This window comes from Somniosus microcephalus, chromosome 3 (assembly GCF_052327205.1).
Source record: "Somniosus microcephalus isolate GS21.2 chromosome 3, FLI_Smic_1.0, whole genome shotgun sequence".
Lineage (NCBI taxonomy): Eukaryota > Metazoa > Chordata > Chondrichthyes > Squaliformes > Somniosidae > Somniosus > Somniosus microcephalus.
In genome coordinates this window covers 281,459,468-281,486,505 of record NC_140989.1, presented here as the reverse complement: position 1 = coordinate 281,486,505, position 27,038 = coordinate 281,459,468, and the positions used below count along the sequence as shown (strand labels likewise).

At 43.1% G+C, this 27,038-nt stretch overlaps 1 protein-coding gene across 7 annotated transcripts in view; it reads left to right on the top strand.

Annotated features, from left to right (window-relative positions):
• Positions 1-27,038, top strand: part of kifap3a (kinesin-associated protein 3a) — a 249,575-nt gene that overhangs the window by 177,761 nt on the left and 44,776 nt on the right. For 4 of the 7 annotated variants that reach the window (XM_085982636.1, XM_085982639.1, XM_085982634.1 and 1 more), the window contains one exon: positions 11,470-11,566. The exons of 1 other annotated variant lie outside the window; for it this stretch is intronic. In XM_085982636.1, the coding sequence (XP_085838762.1) occupies positions 11,470-11,566 (97 nt within the window). Of the gene's footprint in view, positions 1-11,469; positions 11,582-16,803; positions 16,886-27,038 lie in introns of all 7 variants that reach the window. 2 more of the 7 variants (XR_015077662.1, XM_085982638.1) reach the window with 2 other exon arrangements.

Genomic DNA, 27,038 nt, shown 5'->3' with positions numbered 1-27,038 from the left:
TCAAACTTTAAGAAGGGTGTCAAGGCCTTAGAGAGGGTGCAGAGGAGATTTACTAGAATGGTACCAGGGATGCGGGACTTCAGTTGTGTAGACAGACTAGAGAAACTTAGGTTGTTCTTCGAGCAGAGAAGGTTAAGGAGAGATTTAATGGAGCTGTTCAAAATTATAAAGGGTTTTGAAACTGTTTCCAGTGGTACAAGGGTCGGTAACCAGAGGACATAGATTTAAAGTAATTGACAAAAGAACCAGAGGTGTGATGCCATTTTTTTTACACAGCGAGTTATGATGATCTGGAATGCAATGTCAAAAAAGAATTGGATAAATACTTGAAGGGGCAATCTTTGCAGGGCTATGGGGGAAGAACAGGGGAGTATTGGATACTTTTTCACAATGGGCCGAATTGCCTCCTTTTGTGCTGTATCATTTTATGATTCTATTATGCATGTTGTTGTCATGACACAGTGCAGTTCACCCTCTCCCAAAAGAAAGTGGTAACAGTGTTGCTTTAAGGACAGATTTTATTTTGATAGCTCCGTGAAGTACAATACCTAAGCAATTTGCAAATCCTGCCAAACAAAATATGAAACCTGCTTAACTTTTTCAAATAAAAGTTGCAGTGCATATTATGAGAGGTATAAGGTAATTAAATTTAAGTAAAATATGCAGGATCCAAAAAGCAGTAAAGTGCATGCAGTCCAGGAAAGCCCCAGGGCCTGACTGGTGCTCAGCTGAAATCAGCAACATTCTACTTCTGAAACTGACACCAGCACTATACAACATACAACAGCTGGGCATCTTCCCCAATACTTTGAAGACAGCAACAGTTTTGGCCTCTTGACTGGATGCAGTGGCCCGCAGGCTAGTGTATCTGGACCAAACAGGCTTTAATGTAGTAATGTTATTTGGCAGATAACATAAGACAACTAATGGGCCAGTAATTCCGGTCCCAATGCGTGAGTACGGACGGGGTACTCACGCGTGGGCCCGTTGGAAGTGCCGGATTTCAGCATGCACAGCGCAAGCGCGGGAAACCGGCATTTCCTCCAAGGGGTTCAGAGGTCCAACGCGTGCGCGCAGGACTCTGCGCGCACGCGTTGAACTTCCTTTTTGACAGGTTTGCGCGTGTGCAAGGGCCTGAACTTTTTACACATATAAAAAGGAGGCGTAAGGAGTGGATTCTTGAAGGTAAGTGGTCTATTATTTAAAATTATTACATTTTTTCCACAGCTTCATTGTTTTTAAGGACTTTACAGTAAGGTAAGTTTATTTTTAGACCTGATTTCGTAAAAAATTATTTTTTTCAAAAATTTTATTAATTGTTTAAAATAGTTTTTTTAAGTTATTTATAGTTTATTTAATTATTGGGATGTTTTTTAAATTTTTATTTAAAGTTAAACTAGTCTTTTGGGCGCCCGTACTTTTCATGAGTTTGACAGTCTTTACTATCAAACTCATGAATGAAGTTTCCCCTCCCCTGATTGGCTGCAGAGTGCTCACCTGATCCCAGCCGGCACATCGCACTAACTACGCCGCTGGATCAGGCAAGCACATCGCGCCGACATCTGAACCGGGCCAGTGACAGGAATTCCAAGCAGGCCCAGGCTTCAGATGTCGGCGCGCCGGGTGAGTGCACATCGGGGGCTTGCACGCGCGGCAAGCACCCGATCCTAATTTCTGGCCCATTGTTTTGTTTGGCAGAATGTGGTGCGCAACTTTAGTAGCACCAATGCTCCTGCCCTCGTACTGTTCCTGGATATGGAAAGGTAATTCAACTACCTGTAGATGAAGTAGGATTTTCTTCTGCCAGAGTTTAAGTAAACAGCCTTTGGAGGCATGTTCAGGAACTGGATCAAAATCCTTTACTTGAACTCCAGGACCACAGTGTGCCCTGATCCCTCACTGCATTTGCACTTGTCTATCAGAGATGCAGGCAGCAGCTATAAAAGCAAACCCTGATATGTATAGAGTGCATGCTGGAGAGCACAATACAGAAACATCACTATTTAATGATACAAAGTTATATATGACCATCTTATCACCAGTGTCTTCCAAAACAGCACAACATTTAGCCAACTATGAAGATGCAGGCTCCAATACTCCACAATGGAAGGCATATCCATTACATGAGAGATTCCTTGGCATATATGCAAATTCATCACCATGACTGATCATTACCGCTGAAACCAGAAAAGTGTTCTCAACACCATCTTTACTAGCCTCCTAAGTTCCAACCTACACAAACTCCAGTTCATCCAAAACTCCGCTGCCTGCATCCCGCTTGCCCTTCACTCCTGTCATTACCAACCTTCCCTGAATTCAGAATTCACTTTGACCTTGTTTAAAAATATTATCTATATCTATATATATAAAACAGTATGTCTCTCTCTCTGTCTGTCTGTCTGTCCGGCTGTACAATCAAAAGTTATAGAGCGTACCTACACGTATGTTATATGAAAAGAAAGCTCATCATTAGGGGACTCTTGTAGGCATATTTACTTTTTGGTTGGACAAAAATTGTGCCGACGGTATCCAAAAAAGTTCAAAATTCCGCTCATTATCCGCTCATTTGCATCGAGTGGGGGCGGGCCATCCTACAGTCGAGTGACCGGACCATTGACCAATCCTACACTTCAGTGACCTGACGGTTGACCATCGTGTGTGGGCGGGCCTTATCATTCTGAACTGAGGTGAGTATCAGCCATCTTGATTCCTAACAACTAACTATTGATTTATTTTTCCCACTTTCTGTGTGTGTGGAGGGGATTTTATCCAGCACAAATTTGGTACTTAGGAGCCCAACTAACTCATTATATAATTTGCATGTAATAAATGAGTCCAGTATGTGATTTATTTCTCAGGGCCATGTCAGTGCGGGGGTCCGGGGCCTAGGCTTCTCCAACCGCCAGCAGCGCAACTCCAGTCCCAGGCTCCCGGCCTAGACAGGGACCAACACTGGTAGAGGGGAGAGGGTCTGCTGCCTCCGCTCCATTCCCGGGGTCGGTAGGTGGGGAGGCTTCATAAGCAACGGGGGTAGGTCGCAAGCCCCGAATAATTATCTGAAGGTCCCGTGTTTGCAGCTGAGGGGATTTCTTCTGCTGACAGCCCCAGGTTAACGGCAGCCATCTTTGTCAAGGAGGGCGAAAAGTTTCAGTGCGATGCCATTTTGATTCAGTGTGTAACAGTGTATGCGCGGCCATCTTAGTACAGGAACATAGAGTGGGTGGGGCTTCAGTGCTCCCAATCGGGTCCTGGAGAGACAATCGAGTGTGTGGGCGGGGCCTAATCTTTCCAACTGAACAGCAAGCGGCGGTGTTTGTGATACAACACACTGATAGGTGAGGACCCCCTTTTTTATTAAAAAGATTGGTGAGGTTGTAAAGTGTATGTTATAGAAAGATTTACCAAAAATGTTTTATAAGTACTTTAAGTTTCATGTTTCAAGGTATTAAAAGGTAGGCTGGGCCATGTCAGTGCAGGGGCCTGAGGCCTAGGCTTCTCCAACGGCCGGCAGCGCAACTCCAGTCCCAGGCTTCCGGCCCAGACAGGGACCAACACTGGCAGAGGGGAGAGGGTCTGCTGGCTCCCCCTCTCCCTTCCCCCCCCCCCTTCCCTCCCACACACCCCCTTCCCCCCCCTCCCTCCCACACACCACCTTCCCCCCCCTTCCCACAAACACCCTTTCCCCCCCCCACAAACACCCTTTCCCCCCCCCACAAACACCCTTTCCCCCCCCCCACAAACACCCTTTCCCCCCCCCCACAAACACCCTTTCCCCCCCCCCACAAACACCCTTTCCCCCCCCCACAAACACCCTTTCCCCCCCCCCACAAACACCCTTTCCCCCCCCCACAAACACCCTTTCCCCCCCCCACAAACACCCTTTCCCCCCCCCACAAACACCCTTTCCCCCCCCACAAACACCCTTCCCCCCCCACAAACACCCTTCTCCCCCCCCACAAACACCCTCCCCGCCCCACGCCCCCCCTTTCCCCCCTTCCACACACACCCTTTCCCCCCCTTCCACACACCCCCCTCCCCCCCTTCCACACCCCCCTCCCCCCTTCCCACACCCCCCTCCCACCCCCCCTCCCCCCCCTTTCCCCCCCACCCCCTTTCCCCCTTCACCCCCCCTTCCCTCCCCCACCCCCCTTCCCTCCCCCACCCACCCTTTCCCCCACCCCCCCTTTACCCCTCTCTCACACTCCCAGTCTCTCTCTCTCTCTCTCTCTCTCTCTCTCTCTCTCTCTCTCACACTCCCAGTCTCTCTCTCTCTCTCACTCCCAGTCTCTCTCTCTCTCTCACTCCCACTCTCTCTCTCCCCCACTCTCTCTCTCTCCCCCACACTCTCTCTCTCCCCCACTCTCTCTCTCTCCCCCAGTCTCTCTCTTTCTCTCTCTTTCCCCCAGTCTCTCTCTTTCTCTCTCTTTCCCCCAGTCTCTCTCTTTCTCTCTCTTTCCCCCAGTCTCTCTCTTTCTCTCTCTTTCCCCCAGTCTCTCTCTTTCTCTCTCTTTCCCCCAGTCTCTCTCTTTCTCTCTCTTTCCCCCAGTCTCTCTCTTTCTCTCTCTCTTTCCCCCAGTCTCTCTCTTTCTCTCTCTCTTTCCCCCAGTCTCTCTCTTTCTCTCTCTTTCCCCCAGTCTCTCTCTTTCCCCCAGTCTCTCTCTCTCTCTCTCTTAGAACAACAACATGCCCTCAAAAAACCCTCGGCACCGCTGGGCACTTCAGCTAGTATATATATATATTTTAAGGCCTTGACTAACCACCTTCAGCCCTACATCCCAGCCTGTGATCTTTGGTCCTCTCAATTTGGCTTCTATGCATCCTCCCACCTCTCTGCTTCACTATTGGTGGCAGAGCCTTTAGCCGTCTTGTCCCTGCTTTTTGGATTTTTTATCCTAAAGTCCGCTGTACCTTACTACTTCTTGTCCCACCTTTAAAACCTTCTTCTAAACTATCTTCCTGACATTTCTCCTAACTCTCATACTATGGACCAGAATTACTTTCTGTGAAGCCCCCTGGGATGTTTTCTGTGTTCAATGAATGGAAATACTCTTTTTTTTCACACTTATTTTCAAATTAACCTTCAATCCTACCCCCATCCTTCCATAAACATACACCAGGATATAGATCATTTGTTCATAAAGGCTAGATAACAACTTTTGAGCAACTACTTGACAAATTCCACAGTTTAACCTATTCTGACACTTCTGAATCAACCTCTGCAAGATTTTTTTTTAATTCATTCACGCAAGGTGGACGCTGCTGACAAGGCCAGCATTTATTGTGCATCCCTACTTGCCCTTGAGAAGGTGCTGGTGAGCCTCCTTCTTGGACTTCTGCAGTCCCAGTGGTGAAGGTACTCCCAACAGTGCTTTTAGGTAGGGAATTCCAGGATTTTGTCCCAGCGACTATGAAGGAACGGCGATATATTTCCAAGTCGGGATGGTGTGTGATTTAGAGGCGAACTTGCAGGTGGTGGTGTTCCTATGTGTCTGCTGCCCTTGTCCTTCTAGGTTGTAGAGGTCGTGGGTTTTGGGAGGTGCTGTTGAAGAAGCCTTGGCAAGTTGCTGCAATGCATCTTGTAGATGGTACACACACTGCAGTCACGGTGCGCCGGTGGTGGAGGGAATGAATGTTTAAGGTGGTGGATGGGGTGCCGATCAAGCAGGCTGCTTTGTCCTAAATGGTGTCGAGCTTCTTGAGTGTTGTTGGAGCTGCACTTATCCATGCAAGCGAAGAGTACTCCATCACATTCCTGACTTGTGCTTTGTAGATGGTGGAACGGCCTTGGGGCATCAGGAGGTGAGTCACTTGCTGCAGAATACCCAGTCCCTGACCTGTTCTTGTAGCCACAGTATTTATGTGGCTGGGCCAGTTAAGTTTCTGGTCAATGGTGACACCTAGAATGTTGATGGTGGGGGATTTGACGATGCTAATGCCATTGAATGTCAAGGGGAGCTGGTTAGACTCTCTCTTGTTGATGTTCATTGCCTGGTACTTGTGTGGTGGGAATCTTACTTGCCACTCATCAGCACAAGCCTGGAGGTTGTCCAGGTCTTTCTGCATGTGGTCATGGACTGCTTAATTATCTGAGGAATTACAAACATCTCTGCTTCTGACCTTATGGAGGGAGGGTCTTTGGTGAAGCAGCAGAAGATGGTTGTGCCTAGGACACTGCCATGAGGAAATCCTGCAGCGATGTCCTGGGTCTGAGATGATTGGCCTCCAACCACCACAACCATCTTCCTTTGTGCTCGGTATGACTCCAGCCAGTGGAGAGTTTTTCCCCCGATTCCCATTGACTTCAATTTTTCTAGGTCTTCTAGGGACCACACAATTGTCAATTGCTGCTTTGATGTAAAATCAGTTACTATCACCTCGGCTCTGGAATTAAGCTCTTTTATCCATGTTTGCACCAAGGCTGTAATGAAGTCTGGAGCCAAGTGGTCCTGTTGCAACCCAAACTGAGCATCGATGAGCAGGTTATTTTGTTTTTATTTGTTCATGGGATGTGGGCATCGCTGACGAGGCCAGCATTTCTTGCACATCCCTAATTGCTCTTGAGAAGGTGGTGATGAGCCGCCTTCTTGAACCGCTACAGTCCATTTGGTGAAGGTCCTCCCACAGTGCTGTGAGGGATTGAGTTCCAGGATTTAGACCCAGCGACTGAAGGAACACCGATATATATAGGATGGTGTGTGACTTGGAGGGGAATTTGCAGGTGGTGGTGTTCCCAGGCGCCTGCTGCCCTTGTTCTTCTAGGTGGTAGAGATCGCGGGTTTGGAAGGTGCTGCCAAAGAAGCCTTGATGAGTTGCTGCAGTGCGTCTTGTAGATGGTACACACTGCAGACACGGTATGCCAGTGGTGGAGGGAGTGAATGTTTAAGGTGGTGGATGGGGTGCCAATCAAGTGGGCTGCTTTGTCCTGGATGGTGTCGAGCTTCTTCAGTTTTGTTGGAGCTGCACTCATCCAGGCAAGTGGAGAGTATTCCATCACACTCCTTACTTGTGCCTTGTAGATGGTGTAAATGCTTTGGGAAGTCAGGAGGTGAGACATTTGCCGCAGAATAACCAGCCTTTGACCTGCTGTTGTAGCCATAGTATATATGTGGCTGGTCCAGTTAAGTTTCTGGTCAATCATGACCCCCAGGATGTTGATGGTGGGAGATTCGGCAATGGTAACGCCATTGAATGACAAGGGGTGGTAGTTAGACTGGCTCTTGTTGGAGATGGTCAATGCCTGGCACTTGTGTAGCGCGTATTTTACTTGCCACTTATCAGCCCAAGCCTGAATGTCATCCAGGCACGGCATGTAGGCGTGGAATGCTTTGTTATCTGAGGAGTTGCAAATGGAACTGAACACTGTGCAATCATAAGCGAACATCCCCACTTATAACCTTATGATGGAGGGAAGTTCATTGATGAAGCAGCTGAAGATAGTTGGACCAAGGACACTGCTCTGAGGAATGCCTGCAACAATATCTTGGGGCTGAGATGATTGGCCTCCAACAACCACAACCATCTTCCTTTGTGCTAGGTATGACTCCAGCCAGTGGAGAGTTTTCCCCCTGATTCCCATTGACTTCAATTTTACTAGGGCTCATTGATGCCACACTCGGTCAAATGCTACCTTGGTGTCAAGGGCAGTCACTCTTCCCTCATCTCTGGAATTCAGCTCTTTTGTCCATGTTTGGACCAAGGTCATAATGAGGTCTGGAGCCGAGTGCTCCTGGCGGAACCCAAACTGGACAGCGGTGAGCAGGTTATTGGTGATTATGTGCCACTTGATAACACTGCCGACGACACCTTCCATCGCTTTCATAGAATCATAGAATGGTTACAGCACGGAAGAAGGCCATTGAGCCCATGCCGACTCTCAGCAAGTCCCACGCCTCTGCCCTTTCCCCGTAGCCCTGCAAACTTTTTTCCTTCAGATACTTATCCAACTCCCTTTTGAAAGATAAGATTGAGTCTGCCTCCACCACACTTTCAGGCAGTGCATTCCAGATCTTAACCACTTGCTGCGTAAAAAAGTTTTTTCTTACGTCACCTTTGGTTCTTTTGCCAATCACCTTAAATCTGTGTCCTCTGGTTCTTGACCCTCCTGCCAATGGGAACAGTTTCTCTCTAACTACTCTGTCCAGACCCCTCATGATATTGAACACCTCTATCAAATCTCCTCTCAATCTTCTCTGCTCCAAGGAGAACAACCCCAGCTTCTCCAGTGTATCAATGTAACTGAAGTCCCTCATTCCTGGAATCATTCTCGTAAATCTTTTCTGCACCCTCTCTAAAGCCTTTACATCCTTCCTAAAGTGTGGTGCCCAGAATTGGACACAATACTCCAGTTGAGGCTGAACCAGTGTTTTATACAGGTTCATCATAATTTCCACACTTTTGTACTCTATACCTCTATTTATGAAGCTCATGATCCCATAAGCCTTTTTAACTGCTTTCTCAACCTGCCCTATCGCCTTCAATGATTTGTGCACACATACCCCTAGGTCTCTCTGTTCGTACACCCCCTTTAGGATTGCACCATTTAGTTTATATGTCCTCTCCTCATTCTTTCTACCAAAATGTATCACTTCGCACTTTTCTGCGTTAAATTTCGTCTGCCACGTGTCCGCCCATTTCACCCACCTGTCTATGTTTTCCTGAAATCTATCACTCTCCTCACTGTAAACTATACTTCCAAGTTTTGTGTCACCTGCAAATTTTGAAATTGTGCCCTGTGCACCCAAGTCCAAGTCATTAATATATATCAAGGTATAGCAGTGGTCCTAGAACCGACCCCTGGGGAACACCACTGTATACGTTCCTCCAGTCCGAAAAACAACCGTTCACCACTACTCTCTTTCCTGTCACTTAGCCAATTTTGTATCCATGCTGCCACTGTCCCTTTTATTCCATGGGCTTTAACTTTGCTGGCAAGCCTGTTGCGTGACACTTTGTCGATTGCCTTTTGGAAATCCATGTACACCACGTCAACCACATTGCCCTCATCAACCCTCTCTGTTACCTCATCAAAAAACTCGATCAAGTTGGTTAAACACAATTTGCTTTTAACAGATCCGTGCTGGCTTTCCTTAATTAATCCACACTTGTCCAAGTGACAATTTTGTCCCTGATTACTGTTTCTAAAAGCTTCCACATTCCCGAGGTTAACCTGACTGGCCTATAGTTACTGGGTTTATCTTTGCACCCTTTTTTGAACAATGGTGTAACATTTGCAATTCTCCAGTCCTCTGGCACTACCCCTGTATCTATGGAGGATTAGAATCACTTTACTGATGATTGAAAGCAGGCTGATGTGGTGGGAATTGGCCGGATTTGAATTTGTCCTGCTTTTTGTGAACATACCTGGGCAATTTTCCACTTTGTCTGGTAGATTCCAGCGTTGTTGCTGTACTGGAACAGCTGCTAGAGGCGTGACTAGTTCTGGTGCACAAGTCTTCAGCACTACATCCGGGTTGTTGTCTGGGCCCATAGCCTTTGCTGTATGCAGTGCACTCAATCACTTCTTGATACCAATTGGAGTGAATCGAAATGGCTGAAGACTGGCTTCTGTGTTGGTGGGGACCTCGGGAGGAGGCCGAGATGAATCATCCACTTGGTACTTCTGGCTGAAGATGGTTGCGAACGCTTCAGCCTTGTCTTTTGGGCTCTGCCATCATTGAGGATGGGGATGTTCATGGAGCTTCTCCTCCCATTTGTTGTTTAATTGTCCACCACCATTCACAACTGGATGTGGCGATTCTGCAGAGCTTTGCTCTGATCTCTTGGTTTTGGGATCACTTAGCTCTGTCTATAGCATGCTACTTCCGCTGTTTAGCATGCATGTAGTCCTGTGTTTTATTTTCACCAGGTTGGCACCTCAGTTTCAGGTATGTGTGGTGCTGCTCCTGGCATGCTCTTCTACATTCCTCATTGAACCAGGGTTGATCGCCTGGCTTGATGGTAATGGTAGAGCGAAGGATATGCCGGGCCATGAGGGTACAGATTGTGGTGGAATACAATTCTGCTGCTGCTGATGGCCCACACTGCCTCATGGATGCCCAATTTTGAGCTGTTAGATCTGTTCTGAATCCATCCCATTTACCACGGTGATAGTGCCACACAACACAATGAAGGGTGTCCTCAGTGTGAAGATGGGGCTTTGTCTCCACAAGAACTGTGTGGTGGTCACTCTTGCAGATCCATCTGTCCATGGCAGTATTAGTGACAGGTAGATTGGTGAGGACGAGGTTAAGTAGGTTTTTCCCTCGTGTTGGTTTTCTCACCACCTGCTGCAACCCCAGTCTGGCAGCTATGTCCTTGAGGTTGTGCTATTGAGTCATTCTTGGTGATAGACATTGAAGTCCCCCACCCAGAGTACATTCTGTGCCCTTCCAACCCCTTGGTGCTTATTCCAAGTGGTATTCAACATGGAGGAGTACTGATTCATCAGCTGAGGGAGGTTGGTAGGTAGTAATCAGCGGGAGGTTTCTTTGCCCATGTTTGACCTGATACTCTTCAAATTAGGGGAACTATCTCACCACAATTTTAAAAGTCTCTGGATGCTTCTCAGCCTAAAGTTCAAAGGAGTCTTAGAAATAAGACCAATGCTGTAAGGAAACCGCAGGAATGAAATGAAGTATGGAGGTAATTATTAATGGCTTCCATATGCAGAGGAACACAAACATACCACATCCCAAATAAAACATGCAGACTCTACAAGTTCTTCAAGATTTTTCCCTCACTGACAGATAAATGAAGCACACTACTACACATATTTTGTTCCTGTCCCAACATCCGGTCACTATTGATAGCGGTTTGGGATGTCATGAAAGTTATAACTAGCCTCTTTATTGCATTGGACACAACCCCAAAACTGTTGGGCTGGTTCTACTCCAGGGAATTAAGATGTCATATAATAAGCAGGGTAACAGCAAAAAGGTGCAGAACACCTTCCCAAATTCAAAAAAAAAACCTTGGGTAAAGTACCTATGGGAAATTAGAGTGAATGATATGTTACCTCTGACTAATGCTAGACGAGTGCCTGGCAGTCTGCTCCTGTTCCTGGAGCTCTATCGGGCATGACTCCCATTGCTGTTTCCAGATAAATAGCCCAGGGCACTCTACTGAAAGAGTCTCCGGTGGTGTGCAAGGATGGGGAAATGATGCGAGGACACTCAAGGCCCCACAAAGAGTGGTGACCCAACCCTGAAAACAATGTAGGAAAGGCCATGATGCCTTTTTGCCTGATTATTTCCTCCTGCCCTTGTCATTACCCGCAAGATATTTTGACCTATAAATCATGTAATTATTGCAGTATGTATGACCATATCGGCAAAGGTAATGTATCAATGCATGTTCCTGCAGATTGTCACAGCAACAATATGTATGACTTGACCAAATTATCAGCCTGTGAAGATTTAAAATAAAATTCAACAATGAGCATTGTTAAATTTTTGTTAACTCTGTTTGCAGATGGACTTTTACCCCCTGATGGAGTTATTAGTCCAGATTTCTTAAGTGACTACCAATTTCAAAATGGTGACCTTGTTGGACAACATCCTTTTAGCAGGTATGCTTAGCTGATGTGAGTACAAACCGCAGCATCATGAGAAGTGAAGTTGATGTAATTTAATTTTTACGATAAGATACAAATTTTGGCTAAAACTTCACATTTCTAAAGTATTGTCAGAAAATCACCTCAATGAAATTAATTTAAAAAAATCTAAAGCCTTATGTTAAAAATACATGTGCTGAAAAGACATTGTCCAGTGAATTAAGATAAATAACTGCTACAAAAAGTGATGTCTCTAAAACATTAGCTTGTTCAGATAGATTACTGCCAGTATATGAAAAGATGTATTGTAAATGGTTTCCCTCCATCTTCCAATTAACTAACTGCTGTCAGCCCTTGTTGACTCAAAGTTATGATCCTTCCACTGCTAAAACTGAGTTTAAACCTTGATTTTGTGGTTATGGTCTTCATTGTAGTGGAACCAATAATTTTTCAGTGAGCAATGAGACATTTAGTGTTCTTTCTACCTGTTGGTGGTGGTGTGCTCTTAAAAGGGGCATTTGATTGCTGTTACTCTTCCTACCACTCTGAAACACCACATTCTTCCAGTTTGTGCAGTTTTATTTCTTAGTTAGCTTCTGGGAAGTTCATTTCTGAGGGTGGGATATAGTGCAGATTCACCAGAATGATAACAGGGCTAAAAGGTTTAAATTATGAGGGCAGATTGCATAAACTTGATTTGCATTCCTTGCATTTAGAAGGTTGAAAGGTGATTGATGTGTTTAAAATGATAAGTGGACTCAATGGAGTAGATACAGAGAAACCATTTCCTCTAGTGGGGGAAATCCAGAAACGGGGGTATAATCTTAAAATTATAGCTAGGCCTTTTAGGAGTAAAATCGGGAAGCATTTATTCACACGACGTGCAGTGGAAATCTGTAGTATTTCCCACCCCCACCCCCGTCGCCCCTCCCTGCTTCCAAAAAGGCTCTGGCTGCTGAATCAATTGAAATTTTTAAAACTGATTGGATAGATTTTTGTTCGGTATGGGTATCAAGGGATATGGATCAATGACGGGTAAATGGAGTTGAGCTGCAGATCAGCCATGATCTAATAAAATGGTGAGACAGGCTCAAGGGGCTGAATGGCCTTATTTTTCCTGACATCTATAGGAGACAGTTGTCTGACTAGAGATGGTGTATATTAAAAAGCCTATACCATTTTCTTTCAAGTTAATCTTAATTCTTTGTGTACTGTGCCCCAAGAAAAAGGAATAAAATAATACTTCATAGATAAGAATGCTTTATTTTTATTTTTGTCATACCTTATGGGTTTCATTTTGATGATTGAGAGTTTACAATTTAAAATTGAAACATCCAGGAAGATCAGTAGATTTTTACATAGCTACTGCAGGCAAAGATACTACAAGGTGTTCTGTAAATGTGGTTAATTGAATCTGTATTTCCTGGCTGAATTAGATTTAAAACCTAAAATTAGTTTCTAGTTGCACTGTTCAGTTGTAGTGTTTCTCTGGTATTGGAGACGTTTAGGTGTTGGTAATGAAAGGCCTGACAGTTGGATGGGTTGCAGAAAATAACATCATGGATTACAAAAACTGTGAAATTCAGCTTGGGCAAAGCTATCAATTAACAGCATGATAGTGTAAATAGGAAACTATCCAGTTGAGTTTCTTGAAGACATTATGAGCAACCTTTATCCTAGGCAAAGCAAAGTTGTTTGCACACAGAAAAAACTATTAACTTGAAAGCATCTTTTTCTTTTCAGAATAGTCACAAAATATGAACTAACATAAAATTTATTGTTAACAGTCAGCAGCTTTCTCATGACAAGAAAACCACTGTACAATAATTTCAGCATCTTTATGTGGTATAATCAGGATATACAGTTAGAAACAAAACGAATGGATTCCATTCATGAGTAAGAATTTCTATTCATAGATGACTTTGGTCAAACACAAGACTTTCTTACTAGTGGGATATAGTTTGTCTATTTTGACAGATAGAAAGGCACAAATAGCCACAAATAATCCATAGATTTTGGAGTTGTTTGAAAGTGGTAACTGTGGACCAGTACAGATGAGAAGCAATTAAATGATGGTTGAAACATAAGTAAATAGTTTTAAGACATTCTCTGGAAATGTCCGGTGAGAATGGGTTGGTTAGAAGTAACAGCATCAGAAATAGAGCAGGTCCTTGTTTGAGCAATTGGTGTTAAATTTCCATCAATACCAATTGGTTTTTTAAATGATTAATTCTCTGGATTTTGTTGTCACTGGCATAACCGGCACTTATTGCCCATCATTGGTTGCTCTGAGAAGGTGGGGATGGGCCGCCGCCTTGAACCGCTGGTAACCGTTTGATGCAACCAAGTGGCTTGCTAGGCCACTTCAGAAGGCAGTTAAGAGTCGACCATGTTGGCGTGGAACTGGAGTTGCATATAGACAAGACCAGGTAAGGATGGCAGGTTTCCTTCTCTAAAAGATGTTCATAAACCAGTTTTTAATGACAATCTGATAGCTTCATGGTTACTTTTACTGATGCCAGCTTTTTTTTCCAGATTATTTTTAAACTGAATTCAAATTCACAAACTGTCATGGTGGGATTTGAGCTTGCGTTCTCTGAATTATTAGTCCAGGCCTCTGGCTTACTAATCTAGAACATAACCACTACACTATCGTACTATAATTCTTTTGAATTCTAATTTGCCAAATTTTTCAAGTTAATACATTTCAGATACTTGAACCTTTAACAACTGCAAATCCTGGTCATTCTTTAATATGAAACCATATACATGGTTAGGTAATGTAACATAGAGAAAGGTTGATGTTTCCACTTACAATGAGGCACCATTGGAAATAAAAGTTGTGAACAAAATTGGACTGTGTAACTTGAATGTAATGTTTTGCAGATTTAACTTGGGTGTAATGTCACTTTTTGCAGCAGCCAATAGCATAGGCAAAACATCACTGCCCAATTAGATAGTTCCTGAAACCTGAAGGCATCTGAACCTATTAGCTTCCTTTTTCTAGACTGGCTTATTTCATTAAACTGTACTCTATATTTGAGCTGGTAAAATCTCCAAGTTTAAAAAAAAAAAAACAGTCCAAACTAAATGTGCAAAGGTTGTCATTTTTCCACTACTCAATGCCTGACTCTAGTTTCTTTAAAATACATCTTTGGAATATGAACAATTATGAATCTCATAGTATGGACACCCAGAATGTCTCTGATCATGGAACCAAGTGACTGCATCCATGCTAAACATTGCTGCTAGTTTACTTTTAATAGGATTATGAAATAAGGAAAATGTAAAGGGGATATCAAATTTTAAGAGAATGTTAATAAATTAAAAACAAAATTATTTTTTTATGAAACAAAAACTTGTCTGCGTAATTTAAGAAAAAAATATCTAAGTGTATCAAACTTAGGATCAGTACAGTGGTCAGGGCACCATTGTGTAGTGCCACAGCGTGGTCAGTGTTGGTTCAGTTCCCATATCACCGAGTTCCCAATCTCTGACGTTCTGCTGTGGGGAAAGTAAATCAGGAGGAGTGTCGTCTCTGAGCTCTTGCTAGCTTGCATCTTAGTAGCTGGCTCAGATTGGCATTGTTAGATGCCTGGACTTTGGTTATCAACTCTGCTTCCCAGTTGCAATTCGTGGAAAGCTTAGGAAGACTATACCAGGAAAGTACAAAAACGAAATATCACTTTTGAGCAAATTGGTTGTAAATCAATTCCTTAGGTGTTGGTCATTTGATGACATTTCTGTTTACTTAAGAGGATGAATGTTAAAAACCACATCCGTTGCTATGATCAGGAAATCCTAATGATGAATAACTATGTGAAAAACAATTTTGATTTTGGACCATATCACCTTTATCTTGCTTGCCAACTTATTGCAATAACAAATCTATTCTTCTAAGCCCAAGTCTACTAATTTCAGTCTTTCACTTGTTCTGTTTGTACAACTAACCTGTTGGTTACTTGAAAATAGTGTAGTTTAAAACTATATTACCATGTTACTGCAACGAAAAGTTAAACTTTCACACAGTTACAATATGCTCAGTGACCTTATATAGAAAACAAAGCATTGGCAGTATTACACTAGCAAGCCTTTCTTTTCTGGTTTATTACATTCATCCAAAGTTATTATCCAGAATATATCTATTGTTTGTAGGACCTTGCTGTGTGCAAGTTGGCTGCCGTGTTTACTTAATGCCATGTTGCCTACATTATAACAGTGATTAGACTTCACTTAATTGGCTGTGAAGTGCTTTGGGACATCTTGAGGATGTGAAAGGCACTATATAAATGCAAGTTTTTCTTGTGCTGCTTCACATGTTTTTAGATGGTTTACAACGTCTTGACACAAAAAAATACTTTAAACTCATACATGATCTAACACTTTGTACGGTTTCATGTCAATTGAACTGTTTTGATTCATGTACTACTTGAGCTCTTTACAACTATATCCTACAGTGATAACTGGAAAATATGCGGCAGCAGTAGGCTCCTTCATTTTTTTAATATAAGTTGTCTGTTTCACATCAATGTAGGTGTTTTTTAGATTTGCATTTTTCTCTTCTATCTATATTGGCAAACTTCATTCTAAATGGTCAACTCAATAAGTATTATCAAACTGTTTATTACTAAAATTTAGATAATATTTGTTAGTTTTATCTACTTTCTTTGGTTTCATGCAACATCTCTTGGAGATCTTGCCATTTAATGAGGTTCTGGCAGCTCCATTTAGTCACATCATCATTGCATTATAATTTAAAGGGTAAAGCTTTGGTTCAGTTCTTTAGTCAGTTTTGGCTGCTTTTGCCAAATGTGCAGAGTAAAGTGAATAATGCTTAATTTCAGTTATCAGACTGGCATATTTTTATAAATGGCATAATGAATTGCTATTTGTTTAATTATTTAAAAACATTACTCAAATCTTGGCTACCACAAAGAAATGTAATGTATTGCCTTTTGTTATGAGTCTGGGCAGCACTGGGATTTTTATAGCATTTAATATAATTATTGTACTTCTCTAAAGGCCTCCATGGGCATGGCCATTTTGTTCAAATTGAAATTATTGTAGCACAGTAAATCAATAGTGGAAATAGAGAAATAAAGAACAGGCATGATAAAGCAAGTTTGACATCGGTAATTATAGAAGTATAGACAATGGGTCCTTATTTGTGCTTGTTCATGCAATGTTAATAGGTCCGTATATTTGCAAATCATATTTGATTTTTTAAAATACATTTTATATTTTTTCCCAAGCTCTTCACCTAATCTTGTTAAATAGCAATGTACAGAAAAGCAGAGTGAGCAATAACAACAAAATCTAGTGTTCATCAAGAAGGTAAACTGCCTATTAGTGTTGATTATCTGATCTATTGTATTTCTGATTTATAAACGCCGTATATGTAAAATGTTTTAAAAGAAATGTTGTTTGTGCTGAGTTAACTGATCTTGGCGGTGGGGTGGGGGCAGCAGTAGCAGGTGGGTTGGGAGTCACAATTGGGCTGCAAAGCAGAAAAATCAGCCAGGATTCCTGGCTGCACTACCGGTTAGTGATCGCTCATGGAAAGTGTGCCTGCTGACATTAGGCGAAAACAGGATGACATACACAGTTGAAAAGTTTGCCGACATTCATAATCTAGGCTCAGACATAAAGAATGGTAATCTGAACAGCTTTTGAAGGCTGCCAATGCCTGTGGGACTCGTTTGCAATAAGAATCAACACCATCAGGAGAGGAGAGAAACCCGGAGGGAAATAAATACTCTTGGTTGTCTCAGTGCCTAGAACTTCAACAAAAGTCTTTGTACCTACTGGATGGTTATGTTACTGATTAAATGACCAGATCAGATAAGTTTCTGAGGCTAACACTATTTTGGGGAGCAACATTGTCAAGAGAGAGAGTCATAAACTGAAGTGAGTTTTAGCAATAACCATAATTGTTAATTTAACTCCTTCCAACTGGTAAGTTCAGCACTCTTCAAAGCCAGAAACTGTGATGACATCAGTATTAAATATTGATAGTAATGCTATTTGCACACAATGTAAATGGGTGATCGATTGTTATGTGCAAGCATCAAGATCATAGAGCTACAGTGGATTCAAATTGGATCATGTCAAATATTGTTTTTTAAATGTTTGTTAATATCAGTGTATGTGCTATTTTGAATATGAGGGGCCAACGACTGCGACTGATTCCTGAGATGTTTAACTGACTGCAGCTACTTTTATTATCTAAGCAGTCATGTATCCAATCATTTTTTAATCAATAACAACAATTTGTATTTATATAGCACCTTTAACATAGTAAAACGTCCCAAGGCGCTTCACAGGAGTATTCTAAGACAACAATTTGACACCGAGCCACATAAGGGCCGATGATCTAAAGCTTGGTCAAAGAGGTAGATTTTAAGGAGCGTCTTAAAGGAGGAAAGAGAGATAGAGAGGTGGAAAGGTTTAGGGAAGGAATTCCAGAGCTTGGTTCCCAGGCAGCTGAAGGTACAGCCACCAATGGTTCAGCGATTATAATCAGGGATGCTCAAGAGGGCAGAATTAGAGGAGCGCATATATCTTGGTGGGGCAGAGGGGTGGGTTGTGGGGCTGGAGGAGATTAGAGATAGGGAAGGGCGAGGCCATGGAGCGACTTTAAAACGAGGATGAGAATTTTGAAATTGAGGCGTTGCTTAACCGGGAGCCAATTAGGTCAGCGAGCACAGGGGTGATGGGTGAACGGGACTTGGTGCGAGTTAGGACACGGGCAACCGAATTTTGGACGACCTCAAGTTTACGTAGGGTAGATCGTGGGAGACCAGCCAGGAGTGCATTGGAATAGTCAAGTCTAGCAGTAACAAAGGCATGGATGAGGGTTTCAGAAGCGGATGAGCTGAGGCAGGGGCAGAGACAGGTGATGTTACGGATGTGGAAATAGGCGATCTTAGTTATGCTGCGGATATGTGGTCGGAAGCTCATTTCAGGGTCAAATATGACTCCAGAGTTGCGAACAGTGTGTTTCGGCCTCAGGCTGATGTTAGGAAGACGGATGGAGTCAGTGGCTAGGGCACGGAGTTTGTGGTGGGGACCGAAAACAATGGCTTAGGTCTTCCCAATATTTAATTGGAGAAAATTTCTGCTCCTCCAGAACAGGATGTCAGACAAGCAGTCTGACAATTTAGAGACCGTGGAGGGGTTGAGAGAAATGGTGGTGAGGTAGAGCTGGGTGTCGTCAGCATATATGTGGAAACTGACGCTATGTTTTCGATGATGTCGCCAAGGGACAACATGTAGATGAGAAATAGGACGGGCCATGGATAAATCCTTGGAGGACACCAGAGGTAATGATGCGGAAGGGAGAAGAGAATTCATTGCAGGTGATTCTCTGGCTACGATTAGCTAGATAAGAATGGAACCAGGCGCGTGCAGTCCCACCCAGCTGGACAATGGTGGAGAGGCGTTGGAGGAGGATGGACTGGTCAACCATGACAAAGGCTGCAGACAAGTCGAGAAGGATGAGGAGGGATAGTTTACCTTAGTCACAGTCACAAAGGATGTCATTTGTGACTTTGAGAGCCATTTCGGTACTGTGGAAAGGGCAGAAACCTGACTGGAAGGATTCAAACATGGAATTGCGGGAAAGATGGGTATGGATTTGTGAGGTGACAACATGTTCAAGGAGAGGAAAGGGAGGTTGGAGATGGGGCGGTAGTTTGCAAGGACTGGAGGAGTCAAGGGTTGGTTTTTTGAGAGGGGTGATGACGGCAGATTTGAGGTAGAGGGGGACAGTACCTGAGGAGAGAGAACCGTTAACAATGTCAACTAACACAGGAGCCAGAAAAGGAAGTTGGGTGGTCAGCAGTTTGGTGGGAATAGGGTCGAGGAAGCAGGAAGTGGGTCTCATGACCAAGATGAGCGCGGAGACGGAATGAGGGAAGATCAGAGAATCTGGGAAACAAAATGCCAGCTCAGGGCTAGGGCAGGGGGGAACCTTAGAGGAAGTTTGGCCCGGTGGGCTAGGGCAAGGAAGGGAAGTGGCAGAGGCAGCTGAATGGATGCTCTCAATTTTCGTGACAAGTCCATGAGCCCCTCACTTATTGTCGGAGGTGAGGGTGGAGGAGACAGGGAAGAGGGGTTTAAGAAGATGGCTAGCAATAGAGAAAAGAAGCTGGGGTTTATCTTTACATTCTAGAATGATTCTGGAATAGTGAGCAGTTTTGGCAGATGAGAGCAGGACCCGATAATGCTTTATGTGGTCTAGCCAGATCTGGCAGTGAATGGTTAAACCAGTTGTCCGCCATATCCGTTCAAGTCCGAAAAAAAAAGAAAGACTTGCAAATTTATAGCACCTTTCTACAGCCAATGAAACACTTTTTGAAGTGTAGTCACTATTGTAATGTAGGAACCGCAGCAGCCAATTGGCACAGAGCTAGTTCCCACAAACAGCAATGTGATAATGACCAGATAATCTGTTTTTGTTATGTTGATTGAGGGATAAATATTGGCCAGGACACTGGGGATAACTCTCCTGCTCTTCTTCAAAATAGTGCCGTGGGATCTTTTACATCCACCTGAGAGAGCAGATGGGACCTTGGTTTAATGTCTCATCCAAAAGACGGCACCTCCGACAGTGCAGCCCTCCCTCACTACTGCATCGGAGTGTCAGCCTAGACTTTTTTTGATGCTCAAGTCTCTGGAGTGGGACTTGAACCCACAACCTTCTGACTCAGGCGAGGGTGCTACCAACTGAGCCACAGCTGACACTAGGGAGCGAAGATGAGGGCTGTACCAAGGTGAACGGCCAGGATGAGAGAGAGTAATTGTTTTAATAGGGACTAGGGCGTCAAAGGTGGTGGTCAGGGTGTGGTTGAGTAGATTGGTAGCTGCAGAAATGTTGTGGTGAATGAAGGGCCAAAGGCTGGACAGTTGGGATTTCGTAAGTGCAGTTGGGAGAGAGTTTTTGAACACAGAAGGAAGTAGAAAAATCTCACTTTGGACAATCCTTTTTGGGGGATCTTAAGCAATGTTTTCTGAGAATGTCCCCCCTGCTCTGCTAAACTGCATTGGCTCTTGGTCCCTCAGCACCTCCAATATAAAATTCTCATTCTCGCCTTTAAATCCCTTCATGACCTAGGCCCTCCCAGTCTCTGTAACCTCTTCCAGCCCTATAAAACGCCTGCTCTCCTTCCCCCCCCCCCCCCGCCATAACTTCTTCCAACTCTGTCCTCTAGTGCTTTTGCCCTCCCTTCGCATGGCAGATGAAATTCAATGCTAAAAAAGTGTGAGGTCATACATTTTGATAGGAAGAATGAGGGGAGACAATACATGCTAAATGATACCATTTTAAAGGGGGGGGTGCAAGAACAGAGAGACCTGGGGTGCTTCTGCACAAATCTTTGATGGTGGCAGGACAGGTTAATAAAGCAGTTCATAAAGCATATGGGATTCTGGGCTTTATAAATAGAGGCATAGAGTACAAATGCCAGTAAGTTATGCTCAACCTATATAAAACTCTAGTTTGGCCCCAGCTGGAGTATTGTGTCCAATTCTTGGCACCACACTTTAGGAAGGACGTGAAGGCTTTGGAGAGGGTACAGAAGAGATTTACTAGAATTGTTCCATGGATGAGGGATTACAGTTACGTGGAGAAGCTGGGGTTGTTCTCCTTAGAGCAGGGAAGACTAAGAGGAGATTTGATAGAGGTGTTTAAAATCATGAAGATAGAGTAAATAAAGAGAAACTGCTTCCAATGGGTGAAGGGCCAGTAAACAGAGCACACAGATTTAAGGTGATTGGCCAGAGAACCAGAAGCAACATGAGGAAAAAGTTTTTTATGCAACGAGTGGCTAGGATTTGGTTTGCACTGCCTGATAGGCTGGTGGATGCAGATTCAATAGTAGCCTTCAAAAGAGAATTGGTTAAATAGTTGAAGGAGAAAAGAATTGCAGGGATATGGGGAAAGAACGGATGGGACTAATTGGATTACTTTTCGAAAGAGCCACCACAGACTCGATGGGCCGAATGGCCTCCTCCTGTGTTGTACTATTCTATGATTCAAGTTGACAGAACAAAAAGATGTTGGAGTTTAATTAAATTACAGCAGTATGATTTTTAAAAAGGGACCTGGCGGTGTGAAGTTTATTAGGCTATTTTGCAAATATTATTTCTTTTTGGAAACTTTGCCATGTGATTTTATAAGCCTTATGGTGTCATGCATCTTGCACTGGACTTTTGAATCCATTTCAGCATCACCTGTAATTACTTGAAATGGATTTAGTTGTATGTTTAGTGTACTATATTCAAACAGCTTCTTAACTTTACCATGTCTGTTGGAAGATGGGTGTTTCCTTCTATTTCCGTTTTAAAGTAAGCTTAATCAGAGTTGGTGCCTTGCAGCATTGCTAGTTTTATGGCAGTGCATTGTCAAACCAGTGGAAATGTGTACTTGATTGCAATTATGCTTCAAAAAGAATTTTTCTTAAATATATGTGAATAATTAAAACTTTTTTACTAATACTAATTTCTTTCAGTTCCTCATTCTCGTTAGACCCTTGGTTCTCCACTATTTCCAGGAAGTTTTTTGTGTCTTCTTCCTGAAGACAGACAGAGTATTTGTTTAATTTCTCTGCCATTTCCTTATTCCCCAGTATAATTTCTCCTGTCTCAGCCTGTAAGGCACCAACATTTACTTTCATTAGTCTTTTCCTTTTTACATACCTATAGAAGCTTTTACAGTCTGTTTTTATGTCTCTCGCTAGTTTACTCTCATATTCTATTTTCCCTTTCTTTATCAAGTTCTTGGTCCTCCTTTGCTGAATTCTAAAATCCTCCCAATCCTCAGGCTTATTACTCTTTTTAGCAACATTATAAGCCTCTTCCTTTAATCTAATACTATCTTTAATTTATCTTGTTAGATAAGGTTGGACCAATTTTCCCGTGGTGTTTCTATTCCTTAAGGGAATGTATATTCGTTGCGAATTATGAATTATTTCTTTAAATATTTGCTTTAAATTATGTAGCTGGATGTTGGGTACATCTATCATATTTCCACATAAGGTCAGCTGATGAATATTATACAACGAATTAGTTAACTTTTTACAAGCTGCAGACTTCAATTTTGCCTATTTTAGTCTTATAACTCTAGCATATTGCAGTGGAATGTGGTGGTGGGGAGGGGGGTGGGGGGAGAGAGAGAGACACACAAATTCATAGGACTTTGATTTAATATAAATATAAGCTCCAGAAAATTTATTATCAACCAGAGTTGACTGAAAAGTTCTTTAACCACTTTTAAAGTCAACTTTTGCTTTTAGTATGATTTTTTTTTTTAAATGTTTGGTTCACCTGTGAAACTGCAAGCCTATGACAGAATGATGGCTGAAATCATTACCATAATTCAATTGAGCCCTTGTTTTGAAACCTTAGCAGCTACCTTCAGAAGACTAACACCAAACTTCATATTATACTGATCTCTTATCTGAATTTGAGCAGCAATCCTATCTGACAGCTCAAGTTAACAAATATCAGTGGAAATGGATCAAATTCAGCAGTCAGGTTGATTTTGATGAAGGTGCAGGTTAAGTTCAGATGTCAGTTCAATATGACTTAATTTGACCAAGTTGTGGAGGTTGCGCAGGTGAGCAATGAAGTATATTGTTTTATTTTTTTTCTTCCCTGTAAGTGTGTCACATAGTCATAGAATTAGGTATGGACACAAATGCACTAATTGGCAGCACGTGGCGCTCAACTGGCAGTGCCATGGAGTGATGGAACTTGTTCTTGTACTTGCAGTTCACCCCGCCTAAGCTTGCAAACTTGTTGAGGTCGTACCAGATAGAGGCTAAGAGGGAACACAGGATGGTCTAAGATAGGTTTACAGTGTATGTATGTGAACGCATGAAGCACGGCCACCAAAGGTTGAGCGATTATAATCAGGGATGCTCAAGAGGGCAGTATTAGAGGAGTGCAGATATCTTGGGGGGGGGGGGGGGGGGTTGTGGGGCTGAAGGTGATTACAGAGATAGAAAGAGGCGAGGCCATGGATGGATTTGAAAACCAGGATGAGTATTTTGAAATCGAGGCGTTGCTTAACCGGGAGCCAATGTAGGTCAGCGAGCACAGGGGTGATGGGCGAAAGGGACTTGGTGCGAGTTAGGACACGGGCAGCCGAGTTTTGGATAACCTCCAGTTTATGTAGGGTGGAATGTGGGAGGCCAGCCAGGAGTGCGTTGGAATAGTCAAGTTTAGAGTTAATGGATGAGGGTTTCAGCAGCGGATGAGCCGAGGCAAGGGCGGAGACGGGCGATGTTACGGAGGTGGAAGTAGGCGGTTTTTGTTATGCTGCGGATATGTGGATGAAGCAGAAAAAGGGGGCGTATGGCAAATGTCAGGTCGAGAATACATCCGAGAATCAGACTAAATATAGAAAGTTCAGAGGAGAAGTCGAAAAGCAAATAAGAGGGTAAAAGAGAGGGTATGAGAATAGAACGGCAGCTAACATAAAAGGTAATCCAAAAGTCTTCTATAGGCATATAAATAGTAAACGGGTAGTAAGAGGAGGGGTGGGGCCGATTAGGGACCAAAAAGGAGACCTACGCATGGAGGCAGAGGGTATGGCTGAGTACTAAATGACTACTTTGCATCTGTCTTGACCAAGGAAGAAGATGCTGCCATAGACATAGTGAAGGAAGAGGTAGAGGAGATACTGGATGGAATAAGAATTGAAAAAGACAAGGTACTAGAAAGGCTGGCTGTACTTAAAGTAGATAAGCCACCAGGACCGGTATAAAGCATCCGAGGATGCTGAGGGAAGTGAAGGAAGAAATCACTGAGGTACTGGCCGGCCATAATCTTCCAATCCTCCTTAGAAATGGGGGTAGGACTGGAGAATTGCAAATATTTACACCCTTGTTCAAAAAAGGGTGTAAAGATAAACCCAGCAACTGTAGGTCAGTCAGTTCAACCTTGGTAGTGGGGAAGCTTTTAGAAACAATAATCCGGGACAAAATTAACAGTCACTTGGACAAGTGCGGATTAGTTAAGGAAAGCCAGCACGGATTTGTTAAAGGCAAATCGTGTTTAACCAACTTGATCGAGTTTTTTGATGAGGTAACAGAGGGTTGATGGGGGTAATGGGGTTGACGTGGTGTACATGGATTTCCAAAAGGCGTTCGACAAAGTGCCACATAATAGGCTTGCCAGCAAAGTTGAAGCCCATGGAATAAAAGGGACAGTGGCACAATGGATACGAAATTGGCTAAGTGACAGGAAAGAGAGAGTAGTGGTGAACGGTTGTTTTTCGGACTGGAGGAAGGTATACAGTGGTGTTCCCCAGGGGTCGGTTCTAGGACCACTGCTTTTCTTGATATATATTAATGACTTGGATGTGGGTGTACAGGGCACAATTTCAAAATTTGCAGATGACACAAAACTTGGAAGTATAGTGAACAATGAGGAGGAGAGTGATAGACTTCAAGAGGACAGACAGGCTGATGGAATGGGCGGACACGTGGCAGATGAAATTTAACACACAAAACTGCGAAGTGATACATTTTGGTAGAAAGAATGAGGAGAGGACATATAAACTAAAGGGGGTGCATGAACAGAGACCATGGGGTATATGCATAAATTGTTGAAGGTAGCAGGGCAGGTTGAGAAAGCAGTTAAAAAAGCTTACGGGATCCTGGGCTTCATTAATAGATAAACATTTTTTTAAAACTTTCCAAAGGAGCATGCACTTGAATCCTACATAAAAATACACTATTAATTTGGCAGGGGGTGGGGACAAGTATGAAACAGGTATGTTCAATTCTAAATTTGTTTCCTGTGGCCCTGACTGGAATAATCCTCATCAACAAAACAGAACCAGGTTCCAATCCCCTGTGATACTGGGCAATTTTAAAAAATGATTAATTTAGAACCTTTTCTTTGAGTAGTAGATTGTCTGCTGTTACTGAGAAAAGTTTGAAAATATTTTTAAATTCCCAAATGGCAAATAGAAGTAGATTTCAGTATCAGTACAATTGAGCAAATGTCCCTATTAGATTAAAAAAATGAAATCTCTATGCTCTGGACTCAAATACTGGATGATTAATCAAGTAGTGTCAAAAATCAAAGCTTTCTAGGTGCTGGGGAACAGGGCCCCAGATCATGCTTAAAAAAAATAAAGATCTGTGTCTTTTTCACTTTTATCCCTCCATATATTAAGGCTTATTTTCTCTAATACAAGTAAAGGAATGTTGGGTATCCCTACAACTTAAGTTACAAGCTCATGTCCCATTGCACTTTGTGTAATTACTTGTTTCCACACATCATGGGTTTATGAGGTGTTAGCATTCTATATCAACGTTTTTGAAATTGCTGGTCAGCTTTTGCTAGTTTTCGAGGTTGCTGTATATAATGGGCCAGAAATTCGGGTCAGAGGCTTCCCGCGGGTGCAAGCCCCCGACCTGCACTTACATAGCGCGCCTGCCGTTGTGCAGTGGGGCCTCGTGGGATTCCGATCCTGGGCCGCCTCCAGCTGCCGGTGTGCAGTGCTTGCGTATCCCAGCGGCGAAGTTAGTTCGCAGCGTCCCCTGGGATCACATGGGCCATGGGGAGCCAATTGGAGCAAGGAATCTCCATTCATAGATTTGACAGGAAGACCTGTCAAATCTAAGTAAAACTTCAAATACATTTTTTAAAAAACATCACATTTTTAAAATAACTATAAATTGCATAAATTAACTATTTTAAACAAAAATTTAAATTTTTGAAAAAATTAATTAAAGTTTTTAACGGGGCTAAAAAAAAACTTATGTTTCTTTAAAGTATTTTAAAATGATAAACCTGTGGGAAAAAATGTTTTAATTTTACTTAATTAACCTCTTACCTTGATAAAAGCAGGTCTTGCGACTGCTTTTTTCACACGCAGCTGCAAGGGACTTGGCCGCACGGAGAAACCTGTTTTTAATTTTTTTTTTAATCGGAAGTTCCAGGCGTATGCGCTGCCTCTCTGGCACACACGTTTGACCTGTGAACCCCTTCCTTCAAGGGAACGGAAGTTCCGGTTTCCAGCGCATGCGCCATGCATGCATGAAACCGGCACTTTCGTTGGCCCTACGCGTGTACTCACCCGTGAGGACCCGAATTTCTGGCCCAATGAACTGCAAGATAATTTTGTGAACTCTGAAATAAGCAGACATTATTCTACATTTCACATTCTCTGCATGCTGTAGAAGGATAGCCTAGCTTGATAGATTCTGGGGAAACCATGTACATGAAAGCATCCTCATTATGTTGCAGGTAGACAGTGCCACACATTGGCCCAGAAATTCGGGTCCCAACGCGTGAGTACGGACGGAGTACCCACGCGTGGACCTGATGGAAGTGCCGGTTTCTTGCATGCACAGCGCATGTGCGGGAAAATGGCACTTCCGGTCCCCTGAATGAAGGAGTTTTTTTACAGTTATTAATAGTTCATTTAATTAGTGGGATTTTTTTTAACTTTTATTTGAAGTTTAAGTAC